This window comes from Monomorium pharaonis, chromosome 4, assembly GCF_013373865.1.
Source record: "Monomorium pharaonis isolate MP-MQ-018 chromosome 4, ASM1337386v2, whole genome shotgun sequence".
NCBI classification, from domain to species: Eukaryota; Metazoa; Arthropoda; class Insecta; order Hymenoptera; family Formicidae; genus Monomorium; species Monomorium pharaonis.
Genome location: NC_050470.1, coordinates 11,465,580 through 11,486,033, shown reverse-complemented (window position 1 = coordinate 11,486,033; position 20,454 = coordinate 11,465,580). Strand labels below are relative to the sequence as shown.

At 30.8% G+C, this 20,454-nt stretch overlaps 2 protein-coding genes across 4 annotated transcripts in view; one reads left to right on the top strand and one right to left on the bottom strand.

Annotated features, from left to right (window-relative positions):
• The first annotated feature begins 1,436 nt into the window (after positions 1–1,436).
• On the top strand, positions 1,437–15,079 carry LOC118645231 (G-protein coupled receptor Mth2-like). Of its 2 annotated transcripts, XM_036285927.1 has the most exons (9): positions 1,437–2,698; positions 4,279–4,629; positions 5,105–5,405; positions 7,047–7,269; positions 7,896–8,116; positions 8,188–8,266; positions 11,947–12,128; positions 13,057–13,240; positions 14,512–15,079. In XM_036285927.1, the coding sequence occupies exons 1-9, from the start codon at positions 2,429–2,431 to the stop codon at positions 14,852–14,854; spliced, it is 2,154 nt and encodes a 717-aa protein (XP_036141820.1). In that variant the 5' UTR covers positions 1,437–2,428; the 3' UTR covers positions 14,855–15,079. The 2 variants fall into 2 exon arrangements, with proteins under 2 accessions (XP_036141820.1, XP_036141821.1); XM_036285928.1 differs by lacking the exons at positions 7,896–8,116; positions 8,188–8,266.
• A 3,043-nt stretch (positions 15,080–18,122) lies between these two features.
• LOC105830520 (sodium/hydrogen exchanger 9B2) overlaps positions 18,123–20,454 on the bottom strand; it is a 53,991-nt gene continuing 51,659 nt past the window's right edge. For both annotated transcript variants that reach the window (XM_012669888.3, XM_012669887.3), the window contains one exon: positions 18,123–20,102. In XM_012669888.3, coding sequence (XP_012525342.1) covers positions 19,575–20,102 — 528 coding nt within the window. In that variant the 3' untranslated portion in view covers positions 18,123–19,574. The remainder of the gene's footprint in view (positions 20,103–20,454) is intronic.

Below are 20,454 nucleotides of genomic sequence, written 5' to 3'. Positions count from 1 at the left end.
TGTAAAAAAACACATTTTTTAAAATATTCTTCATTTTTGTATTATCAAAATTGAAAAAAATTAAAATAAATTTTTGAGAGGAAGATAATTCTCCAAAATATATGTTTTTCCTAAATTTTAAAATGACCTATTCTTTGAGTATTTTTAGGAGAAGAAAAAAAAATAATTTGGAGTTTTTGTTAAAAATTATGATAATTTTTATTAAAAAGCGTAGTTTACATATGTAGAAAATAGTAATATTGTAAAAAAAATGAAAAAATAAAAAGACATTAAGTATACAAAAGTAAAATAAAAAATTAAAATATAAAATTTCATATAAAAGATATTATTGTTATCTTTTATATGAAAAATATAAAACATATTATTCTCTCTATTACCTAATAATAATATTGATGATTCACAGTAATAACATTTCTCAAATTATAACTTATTTGCCATTGTACAATTATTTTAACTTAGGAACCTACCGTTTTGATTTTTCTCTTTTGATGACTTTTTATAATTTTTATAACTAAATACAAAATTCTATACTTCAAGCATATATATCTTTAAAAAATTTTGTAATAAAAATTAACATTTTTACATCATGTTTGGACCCAAAGAATTATGTCATTTGCGTACTGGTGCAAATTTACTTCAATTTCAAATTTAACGGGTCAAAGGATCGACAGATATTGAACTTTTAGGGTCGATTGTTCCAACTTCTTGATAAATGTACCTATTAGGTAAATATATGTTTGTCTTTATTTATTTAAGAAAAAAAAATGAAGATAGACACATGCTTACCTGGTAGATAAATTTACCAAGAAGTTGGAACAACCGATCTTTAGGCATGGAATGTAGGGTTAAACTCCTCTTTTTTTAAGGGTACATAGCAACACCTAGAATTAGTTTTTAAAGTAGTTCTACAGCTGCAAATGAGATTAAAACGGTCTTATTAATCCTTCTCTTTTTTTAATGCACGCTAGATATATTTTTATTATATTATCTTAAATATTTTGCAATAACATTATTTGCTTATTTATTCACTTATTTATTATATTAGATTGGCAAGAAAGAAACGATAGCACAACGTTAAAAGTATATAGGTAACAATTATATTATCGGAAATGTCACATATACAAATATTTCGTCGCTCAAAATAACGTTGATTTACGAAGAAATCTCAAAAAGTCTCTCGGATTATAATGACACAAGACCCTTCTAAAAGAACAGTAAGTAGACAGATGCCAAGTGGAAACTCGAGGAATCTGAGGAATCCTGAAAAAAAAGGAAAAGTAGTAGGGTACCATAAAGGGAAAAAATAGAAGTGGGGGGACGTACTACATGCGTATGAGTGAATGAGTGTGAAGATGAATAGAATCGAAAGGAGGAGGAAATGAGGAGAGAGAGAGAGAGAGAGAGAGAGAGAGAGAGAGAGAGAGAGAAGAAAAGATGCTGAAGAGAAGGAAGATGAAATACAAAGGAAGATAAAAGATCGGACGGTTGTAGAAGCGGTATCCTCCTCTTCACGCGGGCGTTTGTCAGTGCATCCGGTGTATGCCGAGACGTTATAGTTGAAGCGTCTCTCATTTCGCTTTTTCGTAGTGATCTGTCCGGTTGCGTAGCATCGAGAAGCGCATGAACAGCAGTCCGAGTCGCGCGTTCGTGTTCGTCGCACGTATCTCATGCGAAACAGTGCGAAGTACGAATATCGAAGGATAATCATACGTTAATGTATTTTGGACAGGATTATACATCGCCTCAAAATATCCTTTATTGATTTACATTACAATGATAACATAATAATCCAATTTAAAAATGTAGTAGTGTAAATTTCTACGTAGAATGATCCGAATGGAAGGATAATCATTCAAGCTATCATTGTGGAGATAGCAACTATTTCCGTTCATCTGCCCGGGTGTTTAATAGCATTTACATGAACGCCAACTGTTCGAATCAGCTGATGTAAACGCAATTTGAGATAAAAGATGATTTGAAATATGAACAAAGTGAAATCGAGTGTAAGCAAGTATTAATTTAGTTATGTATAAAACTTGTAAACGGCAGATTTAAGTACGTATTCTAAAGAATTAAATTAAATGCGATTTCAAGTAATCAAAGAAACAAGAGAAAAATCTGAAGAAATTCTTTTTAAACGAAGGAAAAAGAAACCGTTCGACGATACGTGAATTATATTTTTGCTGAAATAAAATGTATAGAGAGAGAAAAGGAGAGACGCGAGAAATGTGAAATGAAAAATGTATTCGCAGTTTTGAAACGAAACTGCAAGGTGACGGAAGTGATAATCATAGAGTAACAATAAGTGATAATCAGGGAATAACAATGTAGACATTGTTGGACGTGACATCGAGCAATGTCCAGAGAAGGAATAATAGACAGAGATCGTTTGGTTTGGATAAACGAGTAATTATATTTTTACATAACTATGTCCTTGATGAGGTTCGTTCTGCTCGGTCTGATATTATCTTTGACAAGAGCGTCGTCGGAATTGCACCTGACAAAATGTTGCCCACCAGGAGAGATTTTTTCAGGAATATCCACTGTGGAGTGCATTTCAGTACCGAGGAATGCAAGAGAGCTTTATGTTCACCATTGGAACACCACTATGGGGTTCCAAGGAATTCCACAGTGCGATGAACCCGAGGATCTTACAACAACGTTACTTGACGATCTCGATTCCACCAATTTTTTAGAGGTAAATTAAGACTGAATTTCTCCCCCCCCCTTCTCTCTCTCTCTCTCTCTCTCTCTCTCTCTCTCTGATCCTCTTTATCTTCAATTAAGATTCCGATGTTTTGATTGACAAAGTAGAAGTCAAGTGTTTTCATAAAAAAATACAAAATTTCAAAAGAAAAAGTATTTCTCTAATGCATAAAAATTGATAACAGAAAATATGAAAATTAGAATGACTAGTGAGAGACCGAACTAGGCCTAATTAAACCATTAAAATTGTGTTAAAAAAGTCATAGTTCCAAACTTGTTGACTTGCACTGATTACTTTCGCGTAGCACAAAAGTTTTCGAATAAATGCAAATTTATATTAAAAATCTTTGTAATTTTGTATTCTAAATCTCAGCTCAGCTTTCTTATAATATACAGCTGCACACGATCGACTACGACAGACTCAACAATTTAGAATAAATATTTCCGGCATGTTATCGTGATCAGCGTCATAAACAGATTTTTGCGTCACTTTTACAACTTACGGAGATCGATTTCTAACTTCTAATCCTCCTAACAGAAAACTTAATGTAAGACAAACGATACACTTTTTTCAATGAGTAATATTTTTATTTATTTTTATTTTATTCTTTTAATTTTACTTTAACTTTTATTATTAAAATGAAGAAACTGACACTTTAATGAGTGACAAAGTAGAAGTCAAGGGTCTTCAATAAAAATATATAAAGAAAAACATTATTTAGTGACAGTATAAAATACTTGTGAGAGAATACATATAACAGAAAATACTTTTTTTTTTTTCAATGAAGCAACACTTTTTATTTTGCCCTTAATTTCTTAACTTTCTTCATTTTTATCGTTGAAATAAAGGATACTTTACTGGTCAACAAGATAAAAGCTAGGTATCTTTAATAAAGAAATAAAAAAGAAAGGCAATCTTATATAATAGTATATATAATAAAAACATAACAAAACATATAATACATAGAATAAAATATCTTTTTTATAATAAAGTAATAATTTTATTTATTTTTAATTATGTAGATTATGCTAATTTTTTGTTTCGCAATTTTTCTCACAACCTTTAATCGACCACTCCTTCATCAAATTATTAACCACTCCTTTAATTTACTTAAGGACGAAGGTATATTTGGACGAGTTACATTTTTTTTTCATAAGAATGTATATAATGAAAATAGTGGCACACATAAATAGAAATTTATATAAAAAAAGAGTACATATGTCAATTTTTCGAAAAAATAAAAGAAATGTATTTAATAAAAGTCTCACTTTTAATATTCAATATTTTTTTTGAAAAGAATAGAGAAGTGGTTAAATGCTCTTTTGATTTATAATCCTTACATAGTTTAAAAAAAGAATAACACATTTTTTTGAAATGATTTATTTCAAAGAATCACGCTTGAGAATTTTTTGGAATTTTTATAGGTAGCTATTATTGTTGCGTGATACAATTATACTATCCTAGTTATATAATCGATTATGTGTGTGAAATGATATATTTAACTGTGATCAACGTTCAAACATAGTGTCGTTAAAAATGAATTGGTTATCAATTTCATAAATTGTTTGTAGGTACCAGCTTGCCTCGAGATACTTCACGAACAAGTAACTGGAGAGAGCAGTGTAATAGTCGTTCATTGTCGATCGAATAAAGATCAACGAGTGAAAACAATTAATGCATCCTTTCCGCAGTTCGTAGACATAAGAAAATGTTGCCCTCGCGAAACAGTATTTGACAGTCGCACGAAAGCTTGCGTGACCCGGTTAAACGAATCGGAGAATTTCGCGGAATTTTTGCTAAATGGATCAATTGATACAGAACTTGTGATAATAACTACCAAAGGTCCACCCACGTGCCAAGGGCCAATCGTAGACTACAAAATTAACGAAAATGATATCTTTCTGCGGAACAATACATATTCGGTGAGCAAGACAAAACTAAAACTTCTAAGATCATTTTTCTCAACTTCTTATAATTACATATTCCTTCATAAAACTGTTATCTCGAGATGCTAAAATTTTTTTTTTTATATAGATAAACAATAATTAATGGATAATAAGTAAAACAAGAAAAAAGATGAGCAAAAATAAAATTATTTTTCTTATTTTCAAAAACATATAAAATTTTCATTAAAACGTTTTTAACTGAAAATTAATTATTTTCTCTTCATACATTTAAAATTAATCAACTGAGATGCAATATTAACAATTTTTAAAGAATGCATCTTTTAATTCATGATATTCAAGAATTTTTGTGATCTGTTATAAGTATATTACAATACGTAATTTTTTAGAATAAAAATATTTCAAACGTTTCATGTATAGAATAAACGAAAACAAGTGTTGCCTTATGGATGCGAATTAAAACAACATTAGACAAAACCAAATAATTTGACAGGTGATGGTTCCAGTGTTTGAGAATGAAAACATCAAAGAGGAACTTTTGATTACTGCAGATAACGCTTGCCTCGAGGTGACGCCGGATTTTGCATCTGACCGAACATTGACAGCGCGCGTCTGCAGAGATTCGAAATTCTGCGACACGAACGCCTGCATCAGAAAGTGCTGTGCCGAAAATGAGTATTTTTACATTCAGGGATGCAATAAACTCGCTGTACCTAACGAACCGATCGAGTTTCACGAGGCTTTCGCAGATGCCGTAAATCAAACGAAATCATCTACTTTCAATATGACCGAAGGTACTTCAAAAGCCTTGACAATAGTCACACAGGCCGTGTTGCCAGTCGGAATATATGTCACAAGAAAGTTTATTGCATTTGAATATCGCTACGTGAATGTATATAATAGTCGTAAAAATTCAGTATCAAGGCGATTGCGACATAATGGACGCCCAGCAACTATTATTAATTATTTTAGAATTTCTACAACTTTGCAATTTTTTAATTTAATATTTTTATATGTACGTTTGCTTAGTGAATTAAATATTAGAATGGTGGGTTAGATCTGTAAATAGTAAATAAAATCGGAATTTTAAAGGAAACCACGCTAATTGGTCGATTTCGTGCGACATGCTTGTCGCAGTCGCAGAAAGTTGAAGTTGGATCAACTCCTCGTGACTGCGACAGCCTTACGATCAGAAAAATACATCTGCGACATTCTCATACGACGTGTGACACGGCATGTGCGATTATTTATTGTAGACGAAGCTTAATGATTTAACCACGCTTATTGCTTTCAAAGAAAAAAATTAACTTTTTATCTTTATTTTATTTCTATTTTATTTATATCTTATTATTACAATTTATATATATATATATATATATAATGTAAAAAAATAGTACATTATATGACAAGAACGTAAAATCGGCTTTTTGTGCACGAGTGCGTTTATCCGCATAAAAAATCGCTATGTCCGTGTTGCATATCGTATTTTTTGTTACCCATGCATCGATGTGTGGACTCTTGAGTGTCTTGAGTTCTCGTAAAATGACAGATCAGAGTTAGATTCGTGACGAAAGTGATGAAACATCAGTAAATCGAGAGTTTGGGTAATGTCTGCGAGAATGATTATATACATGTCGTGAAACGACGCGCATATGCGTGCTGAAATGTGGCTGAAATGATCAAATGTGTTAAAAAAGTCGTGCTAAAAAGTTTTTGGCACGATTCACGCTATCTATTGGAAGACAAGAACTGTTCGAGAAATGCTGAAATCCGTGACTTTACTCACAGAAAAGTAACACGAAAGAGACCGCTTTTAACGTAGATGTCGCAGAACAAAAATGACTTCTTCAATACCTGTGCGTCAAAAATGGTTCTTTTCTCACTTGTCAATTTACGCTCAAGGCCCACACTTCGACGCATAAATAACGAAAAATATTATGCAATATGTGCGGATCGGCTATTGCCTGCTCATGCGAGTGAATGCACTCGTCTTCGTGCGTCCGTTTCCCGCACTTACAGGCAATAGCCGGACTCACAGCACTCGTTGCAGATAGTACTATTTTTCAAATACAAAACCAGAACAAGAATTATTTCCTATAGTTTCTTTAATGCAAAATACATATCTAGTTTCTAAATTTTATCATGTCATGATTTTGAAAAATTTACAATAAAATTGTAAAAAGAATCCATCTTTACATATTTTCCAACTTTAATATTTTGCAACTTTAACTTTAACTTAAAAATTTTTTTTAATTATAATACGATGGAGTAATATTGAAATTGGATTTATATACAATATTTAAAAAATTATAGGACATAGCTAGTCGCATTTTGATTTTTGGGGGAAACTGTAATCAATAACAATTGTAACAAGTCGACTCGAGAATCCTACGCACGGAGACACAAAATTAATAAACCTTCATTTGATTGCTTAGACTACGGAGTCTTGATTGGGAAGCCGTGTAAGTACGGCATGTATCCCAACGATCCAAGAGAGGAAGATTGGTTGCTGACGTCAAAGGGACATGTTTTTATCAAGGATTATGACGTGTACGACCAGAGCAAGTACTGCATGGACATCTTTTACAACATATCGGAATACGACCGTTTATATTTGTTCGTATGTTTCGACGCCCCAACACAAAAAGCTTCATTAAGGTATATTATTTTTATTTTTCTTAATTATGTATTCTTATAAATGTATTATTTGCACGACTGATAACAATTACATTTTATATATCCTTACTATTAAATAGACTCTATTCTGCATCGCTTTAGCTCTAATTATCTTGATAGACGTAACCGAACAGAAAGATTATATTAAATGTAAATATTGCTAAAGCGTTCTGTGATACTGGGAAAGTTATTTTAGAAAAATATGCGCTTGTGTTGAGTTTCTAGGAATTAGCGAATACACGTTGTATTAGATTTCTATTGGCACAGATCAGTAGAGCACTTCTATGCATTCAGGTACATTCTCTCCCACTGCAAATTCTGTCAAATTTGGTGAAACTCAGGCAGGCTTGATTTGTTTAAACTTCGCAAAGTCAAACAAACGTAGCGTGCTGGAGCACCGCGGTACAATAGACGATCTTCCAGTATTCGAGAGTTGTAAACGTTTTAGTTGTATATCCGGCGCAAAGAGAAACATTTGTCAATGTCCATGAAATTGATGAAAATAACATTGAACGGGTTAATCTTACGAGCGTTAGATAAACCCCGTGTCACACGCGTATATTCATTGAAATATAAAAAGCATTTCTCCCTAATTTCCACACTAACAGGTGGCAGATGAACACCGCCCTACAGATCACCAGTTGTGCTTTTCTGCTGATGACCCTGCTAGTGTATGTGTGCCTACCAAGTCTGCAAAATCTTCATGGTAAAACTCTCATGTGCCACGTGGTCAGCCTTCTCCTGGCCTTCACCTGCCTGCCCATCATCACTTGGTTCACATCCGATAGCGTGACCGAGGAACAAAGTACGATAACATGCAAAGTTTTAGGTTTGTACTAAGAAATATTTGGTACATAAACAGCGTTGAAGAAACGAAAGAAAAGGAAAATGTTTTTCCAGCTTACATCCTGCTTTTTTCCTTTCTATCGGCGTTTTCTTGGCTTAACGTCATGTGCTTCGACATATGGTGGACCTTCGGGTAAGTCATACACGATCACATGATTAGATCAAGTGTAATCGAAGATATTGGATAAATGATATGACGCAATAATTTTCTTGAGCAGAAATTTAATAATTGTCTTTCCTTTAAGTATTGAATGAAGTTGGCCTAGTCGGCCTTTTTAAATAATTTTATGAAGTATGTCATTGCGCACAAATTGTATTTTCTCATTTATCCGATAGTTGTTCCGATGCTATCTCAATTGCCCCATTGACCTTTCACAGAATGTCTCATCGGTCATCTTCATCCATTCTCATTCTCTCCTATTATCGTGGCCGTTCCTTCGTCTCTTATCTATACGAAAATTCATTGTGTTCTACGTATGCCGGCCGGTAAAAAAAATATACATTGCCAAACATTAAACACTGAAATGACTCAACGCGTTTTATATAGCGCCGACATTATGTGCATAACACGTAGGAAAGTATTCAGTTCATGAAGGGTTCAAAAAATCTTTCAGAAAAAGAGACTTTTTACCAAGTATTTTTTAATTTTTGTTTTCTCTCGACAGGTCAACATTGCAATCAAGAATTATCATAGAGAAATATAGACGTAATATCTCTTGGAAAAATAGATTCTGTCAAAAATAAATACTCGCAAATTTTTATGAAAAAAAGAAGAAACAAGGACACATTGTGTCCAAGAACGACCTGACGATTGCTCGGAACTGGACGTATCTCGTCTGTCGGTTCTTGCCGGTTACGAACGTTTGTGTGTTCAAGACGCTATTCTAGCTGGGGGATTTGTAAATATACGGAGAAAATAGATTTCCTACACGTCGCGGCGATGATGCCGCGGTACATCTTAATGCTTGCTGGCTGGTTGAGCGCTCTCTCTCTCTCTCTCTCTCTCTCTCTCTCTCTCTCTCTCTCTCTCTTTCTCTCTCTCTCTCTCTCTCTCTTTCTCACTTGATCAAGAATTCCATGAGTCCGTTTCTTACGTATTTTTTTATGATGTTCATTCCCCACGAAGATCAAAAAGTAAATCATGTGATATTCATGCGGTATTCGCGGAAATTTTACGGCAAAGTCTTAAATCAATGGACTTCCTCGAATTAAGAACCATTCCGTTGTGATGAATCAGATTGTGTGCAATCTTTTTGATGTCATATTCAAGTGTTACTCACGTGTCACTCACCTTATCATCAATTTTATTTTTCCTCGTTCATCGTTTAATTAATATTGAAAGTATCACTTTAAGAAACAAGCTTGGAATGTCGGAATTTTACTTAACATATACTTGAATTATATCACTTTCAACAATATGTGTCTTCAACAGTGTGTGCAATGTTTTCACTTTTTACCCATGCAGCACAACAAGATTGCAAATACATTGCGGAAATATTGAATCATAATATTGTAAAAACATTACGAAATGTCGTTGCAATATTATTGTAACGTTGTAGTAACAATAAAATATCTAAATAATTAAGAAATATGCAATACAATATTAAAACTTAAAGTATATATATATCTAATAAAATATGTGTTAATCATTGTTATAATGTCATGATAATTAAAGTGTTTAATTTCAACAATTTGAAGTATATATATACAAATATTTAAAAAATGAAAAGATATTGAATTTTAATATCACGAATTTTAATCTACGTATTATACATATATTAATAATATTAATGTAGTTAATATTAACAATATTAGTATTATTAATTGATTAATTAATATGTATTAATATATTAATAGCGTAATTGCAAATATTTATACAATTTTCTACATTTTAAGCATTTGTATACGTGTTGATTTTGATAATATCAATGATTTGTAAATCGTTTAACGGTCTGCATCGGATCTTAGTGATAAATATAATTTTTGTATTAAATTTAATTTTTTTAGCTTTATTTTAAACTGCGCGCCAACAGGATTTGTCAGATTTAAGATTTAAGACACAGTTACTAACAATAAGTTAAATTTTGTGCGAGCGTCCTAGCCAATTCGACCACCGAGGCATATGGTATTGTATTATTCTTCGCAATAACCAATACAATATCTTAAAGCACGTCCTTTCAGGCGACGTATAACAATATTAGTACATTAATTCTAAACGACCGTAATATGTTAAATATATCAATGAGTTGTAAATCGCCTAACGGAATGACGAGAGATACGGATTCGAACCCCGGCTGAGGTATTATTTTTCGCAATAAATTAATTTACAGTTTTTCGGGGAAGGTGAGAAGAGAGGATTTTAAGATCGAGCATCGAAATTTAGCTTAATAATTGTGTCTTAAGTCTGACGAATCCTGTCGGCGCGCAGTTTAAAATAAAGCTAAGAAAATTAAATATAATAGAAAAATTATATTCAACACTAAGATCCGATGCAGACCGTTAGACGATTTACAACTCATTGATGTGTTTAACATGTTACGGTCAGTTAGTAATTAATGTACTAATATTGATTTTAATAATGTTGTAATTTTTAAAGTACCTTAGAAAATCGCATTAAACATTTAATATTATTTTACTGTAAATACAAAATTATTTAATTGAATTATATTTTGATTGAAAACACACATTTTTTAATTACGAAAATTGTCATTATATTAAGTATTTTTAAAAATAACTACATGACTAATTATGACTCGTGTGCTTAAGAGCTGTATAAGACTCTTGTATAAAATTATAAACTTGATGAGAATCAAAAAATATGCATACACAAATATTTAAGAGAGAATTGCTGAAAGTATATCAATTGCCTAAATCGTATTTTTTCAATATTTTATAGTTTTACTTAGTATAAACAACATTTAGTAACCAAGATATATAATACAATAATTAAAAAATGACTAAAAAATATGAATAAGTAATCAACAAGTTACATCTTGTTTTGTGCATGCTATGCACCATTAAAAAAAATAGGTACAACTAATATGAATTTTTGATCAATTTATGTAATTAATAATAATGTAATTATGCTGTTTTATACTGAATTTTTATGTTTTTCTAAAAGAAGATATTGTAAAATATTTTACATTCATAACACATATAAATGTAAATTTCAGATAAACATTGTAAAGATTAAATTGATATTTTTATAAAATTTACCAAGTTTCCTAAATATCATAAGTTCCTACTTTGTACCAGTACGATTTAGGAACACATGCTCACATATCACACACACACATTTTCTTATTAATCTTATATTTTAAATTATTTTTATTCATAAATTTAATACTTTCAAAGAAAGTACAATTTAGGCAACCGGTTTCCTAAATTGTACCTTCTGCATGTTACAGAAAAGCTTATAACACATAAATTTGTTATTAGTGAAATGTTTAACATATAATAATAAATTCCTTAAATATCAAGCTATAACTTCCAACGTTCATTTGCATCTCAAATATGAAATATATCAAATGTGAAATATAATAAAACACAATTCAAATGTTACGAATTTTGCAATTCTCTCTTACTCTACATAAAATCTTAGTGCGAATTAATTTTTATAATGTATAATTAAAAATATTACTGCAACATTATTAAAATTATATTGCACATCTATATTTAAGTGTTGAATGAAATGATTCTGAAACATTCCATTGCAATTTACAAGATTACAATGTTGCTACAGTATAACTACAAAGTCCTATGCTGTATGCCGGGTGAACTAAATAAGATAATGTTAATTTATCTTCTTCACAGCGTTTTACGTGGAAGTACGATTACGATGGCGCGCGAGCATAGAAAAAAGTTTCTATTATACTGTTTGTATGCGTGGGGCCTCTCTTTCCTGGTGTCAATCCTCGCTATCATTGCCGACAGCACGGATATCCTGCCAGATTATCTGCAGCCCGATATTGGCAATACGAGCTGTTGGTTTACACGTGAGTCACTTACAACCAACTGTTGTCTTAAATGACGTAACGCAAATTTGTCAATGCTAATTACGGAGTTCTTAGAAGAATCACAAACTTCTTGTAACGAAAGCTGACTTGACGCGGCGTTAGTTATTTCTTCGCGCCTCCTTGCCATTGTAATTTATACATTGGGAATAAATGGAATTGAGAATTGGTACCAGATGAATTGCAATCAAAAAATTAATTTGGCATTTAAAGTTGATCGTATCGAGGGAAAGGCAAATGTAAAGTTTTCTTTCTATCATCGTTCCACAATTATTCGATAATTAAAAACTTTCTCGAGCAATCGTATTGATCGTACCAGAGTAAATTCAAGCATCATTGCTCTTCAATATATAAAATGCAATTAAACTAACTGCTTGCGTAATAAGTATCATTCATCATTTATATCGTCAAAGTAATTGCACTCGATAACGGTCAAGTAAGAAAAATTTTTGATTAATAAACAATCTGCATTATTCAAAGCGAAGGTTTTCGAAGCCTAAGATTTATTACTGAATTATATTTTTTAATTCATAGTCACGTCATCTCTTATTTATAATGGAGTACATCAAATTAAATTTTTTAACTCTCGGAACACACCTATTTTTTCGAACATTTGCGAAAAAAAATTTCCCCAAATTTTTTTTACTTTTGTTGTTTTGCTTTTGTTGCTTTCCTTAGACCCAATTTTAAAACCGCTTTAAAGATATTTTCGAACAAAGTCGATGTATGGGTCAAATTGTCTCCGTGTTCTCCGAGGGTTAATATTATATTAATTAAAACGATGTAATTAAATAACTTAAAATCGGACAAAAACAATAGTTTTATTCTATATTTATGTTTAAAGTTTCTTCGTGTAGACAAATATTTTAATTGAATATTTTGTTAAATATTTTAATTACAAATGTTATAGAAAAACGAAATGCATACGGCGAATTAACTTTCTTTATTGGACCGGTGATGATTCTCCTAATATCCAACGTGGTGTTTTTCATCCTCACACTGACGTATTGCAATAAGGTGAAAGCGGAAATAAAAAGGGTAACTACGGATCCCATGGATTCCAGAAACAAACGATTCCGTTCCGACAGGAAGAGGTGAGTGCTTTTTCAAGTGTTCAACTTTTTTGTAAAAGAACATCGATTTTCTTTTTGTTTTCGGATGCAATCATAAATGAAAAAAAAAAACTTTGGAAGTACAGTTGCGGTTAGTGCACGTAAATTTTGGGTACATGTGTTTTTGGACTTTTAGTGTCGATTTTATTATCCTCGTTGAAACTACTTCTTCGAAGTAATTTTACTGCACCTACGCAAGAGCACGAGAATTGGTATTTGAAACTAAAACTGGAAATGCGCCAATAAAATCGTGCTTGTTCAGAACCATGTTTAGTTTATACACCATTGATTTCAGCTTTGAGTAGTTAGTTATACTTTTTTAAAAATAACCAATACAGTTTGATTTAGCTACATACAAATAACTATTGCTATTAATGATTGCGAAACGTTTCAACTTTTTTTAGTGTTATAGCGTATACAAGAAATAATAAATAAAATATAAGTTAGGACAGAATATAACGATAGAATGTGTCTGTTGTAAATTTGATAGCTTCTTTATCTTTAAATTATTAAAGAAGTATTTTTATTTTGGTATTATTTTTGTATCATTTTTTAAGAAATCTTTTTAAAAACCATAAAAATTTAAAATTACAATTATAAACGTAAGTCTTTTTATTCTTTATATTATTTTTTTATTCTTTATGTTTAAATTAGATCCTTTACAAATCTTATCAAACATAAAAAAAATTTTTATAATTATTTTCAAATCTGGGCATATAAAAGTGTCACTATAAGTTGTCGTGATTTAAGTTGTAAAAATTATCTCTAGCAAAAAGTTGATTAAAAAATTTTTTTTATTAACTTTTTTATTTAAAAACGGCAAAATTGTGAAAAAAATTAATCTTTTTTCGAGATTTTATTTTATCAGAAAAATCTAAGAGTTTAAATTTTTATTTAATTGTAATTCGAACGGGAGAAAAAAATATAAACCTTTTTGAATAGTAATTTTGAATTAATTGGATAAAACTGGAAAAGTTATTTTGACAACAATTTTGAAAAATGTTTCGAAAAAAATGCTTTAAAAATTCGTAAACAGTTGATATAATAATAAAAACTTTTACGAGTTATCTTTAATCTATTCTCTTTCTATCAAGATTCAAACTATAGAAGAATGTCATCAAAAATGTAATAATCGACTTTTGGAAAGAGAAAAATATTCTTTTAATGAAATTCTTCTCTTTATATATTTATGTAAAATTATTTTATCTAAAATTTTATTTCACAAACGGATTATTTATATTATTTTTTAATAGATTTATCATGAATATCAAACTGTTCGTCGTCATGGGAATGTCCTGGATTTGTGAGGTGCTGTCGTTCTTCTTGATAAAATATTTAGATTATGAGTACTGGCATCACGTATTCTTCTACACAAGCGACGTCTTCAATTGTCTCCAAGGTCTACTGATCTTCATTCTTTTCGTCCTGAAGAGACGTGTGTATCAAGCACTCCGCAAAAGATTGGGATTGGACACTAAAAAAAAGAAATCGACCCCAACGTGCAACGCGACCACGACTTTACGCGATCCTTATAGAATCAGGAAGAGCACAAGTAGCAGTACGTTGACTACATTTGCGATTAGTTCAACGCCTTAAAATAATAATTAAGACTGTTTCGCGCGAATAATTTATGCCCAAATAGCACACAATATCCGTAGGGCGTCTTTAAAAAATCTGTGTTATCTTTCTTTTTACCATATGTTTTTGTGCTCTCGCGAGTTATGTTACGCCAATTTGTGATTATCTTAAATACATACTCGGGAAAAAATGTTTATAAAAACATATATAAATATATAAAAAATATATCTATATATGTTTATATTAATATCTTTTCTTTTGTAAAATTTCTGTTTGATATAAAAAAATAATAGTCATACTGAAAAGACAAAAACTAATTAAAAAAATAATTTTCGCATGGTTTTTTTTAAAAAAAAGCTAAATATAAAAAATTGTTCATATATAATTATATATATTTCGGAATATATATGATTATATATGGACAATTTTTCATACTTAACTTTTTTTCAAGAAGCAATGCAAAAATTATTTTTTAAATTAGTTTTTGTCTTTTCAGTATGACTATTATTTTTTTTATATCAAACAGAAATTTTACAAAAAAAAGGAAACTAGTATAAACATATATGAACATATTTTATATGAAACATTTTTTCCCGGATATCTTATCAGTCCATAAATAAAAATCTTTCTATTATTAATATTTTATCAACTAGGATGTATTTAAGCGCATTTTAATAAATTATACGTAATAATACGTAATAATGCTAAATTTTGTTCATCGTGATAAGTGAATTATTTTCCGAACAAGATTAATTTATTATTTTAATGTAATTTTATTATTTTCCTTGATACAGTTGATAACTGTCAGGAGAAATAGTCGCATTTGATTGGGCGATCTTGCTTTCTAGAACCACACAAATAGTGGCATGAATAGAGCGTCAGGCGATATAGGACACGATTGTATAAAGTTTCCTGTTGTATTAACTTGTACTTTGATAATGCACTTATTCATAACTATTATTCTTGGTTCTCATCAGAAATGTCTGCTGAGAAATTCTGAAAATGATACAAGAGTCTGTATCGCGGATATTATTTTTCTGAATATTAGATTTAAAGTTGTAATTAGTTAGTCCAAAAATTAGTTAGTTAGTAGTCCAAAAATTTTCACTAACACAGGAATGCACAAACAAGTATTCTTCTTTAATTTTAATAAACTTTGAAAATGTTAATATAGACAAAAATAAAAAACATGCATTTTTTAAACAAGTGCTTTCTTGCATGTTAAAAGGAAATAAAACTTTTTGAAAAAATTGTTTTTTTTTCTATATTGTCAATATCGTCGAAACTAAAAAAAGGAAAACTTTTTAGTAAAAGTTTAAGTAAAAGTTGAATAGTTTCATAAACACTTTATAATAATAGTACAACATTTTTAATTTTAGTGTTAATAAAAATGTGAAAAAATGTATTTTAGTAAAGTATAAAATTAATTAATTAAAACTCAAATGGGTAAATACCAATAATAGCCAACATAGATTTGTTGTGTATATAAATTTATATATAAATAACAATATATATGGATGTTTTAATCCTATATTTGGACGGTCTCCAGTACAATTTGAAATGAATGGAATCAAGCTGAGTATAGATTAATCTATTTTCATAATGTTCAAAGTTTAAATAGTGAGTTTTTTTTAAATTAACCGGAATCAGATGCCATTACGTTAAATAAACTAAAATATATAAATTGCACGCTTAATTGTCAATAAATAAATTTAAAATAAATATATAATGTCTTACAACTCCGAAGATATCGAGTCCGACGTGAACAGTTATGAGTTTCTTTTAATGATAAACGGTCAGATCGTATGACAAGTCTGATTTATCTAATGAAAACAATCTATGTCTTTGTAAAAAAAACAGATTAAAGGGGATCAAGAAGGCTTATATCTGTTTGCAACAATGATAAACTTTAACATTCTTAGAAATATTTTTGAAGCCATTAAACTTTTATTTAAAAAAATTGTTCAATCTTATTTAGTTTCGATAATATTCGTTTTGAAAAATCGATTTACTTTGAAAGGCATGTTTCACCCTTGACGTATAAGAACTTATAAAAAAATCTGTTTTTTTATTTGTTTATATTTTAACATTTTCAAAGCTTATCATATCAAAGGAAGACATTTGATTGTGTTTCCTCGTAAAAATACTTATTTTTTGAAAAAAATTACCATTAATCAGCACAAATTATGAATGAATTTTTGCCTGTTATACAATATGTGTATGACGCATATATATTGTATATGCAAATAAAGCATAATGTTACAAAAAGTTAGAAAATGTGTGTGTGTATATATATATATATATATATATATATATATATAATGTTATTGTGTTTAATCATCGAATGATTCCTGATGTACTTTATTTGCGCACGTTTATATTTAGATTAAGAAAATAATACTTTGTTATGATTAAAGATTTGTCAAATGTACATGATGGATTTTAAGAGATATTTTTCAGAAAGCTTTGTAAACTTGACGATATATAAGCAAAAAATAAAATAATATAATAATATAATAATAGTTTTATTTTTTGTAATTTTAAAACACTTTGAAAGAAAAAAATGCTGGATTTAAATAAATATTTCTTTGAGAGAATAGTACTTGAATATGGTTCGATGTGATAATTTCGTCTCACGTCGTGACTCGACGGGATTATTCGCGGGTGCTCCACGCGAAGACGAAATAAAGTACTCGGCTCTTGATAACAAGAATAATTTATTTAGCGGCCTTTAGCGAAGACCTCGTCACAATAGAAATCGCGTTTCGTTCATCCGTACTGAAAATTAAAGTGTATTATTCGGCGGCTAAGTACGGAGTCCCTGTCTCCTGCAAATTCTTCGTTACTCTTCCCTACCGAACGCTCAAAAATCGCGAGGAGCTTCAAAATTTTACGAATTGGTCCGACTGATTGTGAATCGGCACAGTCAGATCACGCACTGATCACGACATATGATATTTCACTGAGGTATCAAACAGTACTAATAACATATTTTATAGGAAATCAATAATATTTATTTCAAATAAGTAATATTTTCTAAATTATAGAAAGTATTACTTGTTTTAAATAAATATTATTGATTTTCTATAAAATATGTTATTAGTACTATTCAAAGAAATATTTATTTGAAACCAGCATTTTGTTCTCTTAGTCCATCCTTCAATATATCTCCAAGAAAATGAAAATTGGAATAATGCACTTTATTTGCCGCATATGCTATTAAGACAATTAATTCTTTTTTCAGTAACAATCGACAAGAATCAAATAAATGTGAGAAATCCACAGATAGCAAAAACTGCTTTTATTTTAAATATATATGTAAATAAAGCTTAATGACAAAATTATGATTTTTCGCAATAACAAATCTACTTATACTTTGTATGTAGGATATACATCTAGAATATATCCAAGATATATGTTTAAGAAGACACGCGCTACTGTCTTAACTAGTCGAGGCTAAACTTTCATACCGACTTTTAAACAAAAGCAGAATTTAAACCGACTTTTTTCTTATTTCTAAAAAAAAAAAAGTTCTTAAGAACAAGACTAAGATATCACGTGGCATAGCTTTGTAACCAGCGATTTTAATGCCAGGCTCGCACTCTCGCGCAATTCTTTGTAATATAAAAACACACGCTTAAAATTTATAAAGTCCGCTATAATACGACCGACACCTATATCAATCACTTATAGAGCTTCACTTATAATATTAACGGCAAACTGGCACACAATTGAGTCTCTCGTAGGTATTTGTTACAAAAATATCTTCATGTGTCACACGATAATCCGAACGGTTTTCTTCCACAGGAATAAACATACTCGTAGAAGTTAATGTTGAATTGATAAAATTACTAAAATAATTAAAATACGTATTAATAAAATTGTCACTAGCACGTAAATAATCTCCTCCGCAACACAGTTTCTCCTCTTTTTTCTTTTTTGTTTAAAAACACAAAGTCAATACCGCCAATATCAACAATGAATTCATATTAAAAGATGTTCGCAACATTTTGGTAATAGATTCCGTGCTTAAAATAGAGTAATAAAGAAAAGAAATGCGTGGAACGTTATTATAATTATGATTCTAATAATGTGTCATAAGATGTATAATTATAATTACATAAATATAATTATAATAATTATAAATTCGTTAACAAATTGCGCGCGCACACGCATAGCATAACACGTTCCAAGATCATCCATGAATCTTTCAATTTATGGCTCTACGGATTTCCAAATCTCAAGATCATAAAATCTTTAAATAAATGTAATCTTTTAATTTTGCATTATTATATAAATATAATAGATACGGTCAATCATTGTCCTTTCATTTTATACGAAAAATTTTTGCGTGGACTAAGATCATCGCTTAAGTTCGATCGCTTCTCTGTTTAAAACTATAACGATCTATGCAACTTAACTATCGATGCAACTTAACACGTCAGGTGTGGATAAAATCACTCCGCGAGTAACTCAGGCTATAAGTGTGTTAGCTATGATATATCACTGGAGGTCTGTCGCTATGATTACTTCATTTTCGATCGTGGGCATATAAGTCGGCTGACATTAAACTTCTTGATCGATTAATATCTCATCGTAGTGACCGTATGGACATAGGCCTACATGAACGTTAAGTAGTTCCTCGGCTAACTAAAATGAAGGCACGTTCAGGCACTTGCGGAACGCCGGGGAACGAGGACGGGTTCCTACAATCAGCTTGGCAGGTCAAATGCGATTGTCAGGGTTTTCCCTCGTTCGCGGTCTCCTCGAGGTCCGGGTCCTCATTGATGATTGAGATGTCACGCATCGACGGTCTGCGTGTTTTCCAAGCTTCCGGCGGACTAACCGGCGCGGTGGTCTTAGTCAGCAATTTTGGCCCCGACAGCGTGATGATGATAGCACTCGTCGGCGCGGTCAAAAGTACCGAGAGCACGCACATCATTAGCACTTTTTCGGCGTACTCGACTTGTTGTTGATCGTTCTTGTCGACCTCGTCGAGAGTAACAGGTCCTAGGGCCGCCTGGACGGTCGCCTTCGCCATCCACGACAGAGAGATGAACACCTTTTCCTTGAGATTGAGCTTAGAACCGATCCCAACCAGTACCGTCGCTCCGATACGGATGACGATACCCGTAATCAAACAACTTAGCCCAAGATAGACGGTTTTTCCTTCGAGCTCGCTGAGTTTGATCTGCGTGCCGGTAAGGCCAAACAAGATTGGTTCCAATATCATCCAGAAGATCTCAAAAGACGTGGCAACCGGATTCTGTAAAAAAAAAAAAAGAAAGAAAAAGATGTATACAATTACAGGTTTTGAATTTATTATCATTTTGAATTTATCGACGTGCAATTTTTATTTGTTATTATTAAAAATTTATATTATTCTGGCAATGACAGTTCGAATTTGTCAGAATTTCCTATAAATAAGCTAATTATTTACTTATATTTTTTTGTATATAAATTTTGAAGATTTTATTCAATGAATAAAATCAAAATAGTAATAACAGCAGCAATTTAATTCAATTTGCCGAGATATGTGCAACACTATTATAGATAGATTAAAACTTCGCGAGTATACAATAACATTTTCCACAAATTTTCCCTTAAAGGAGAATCGA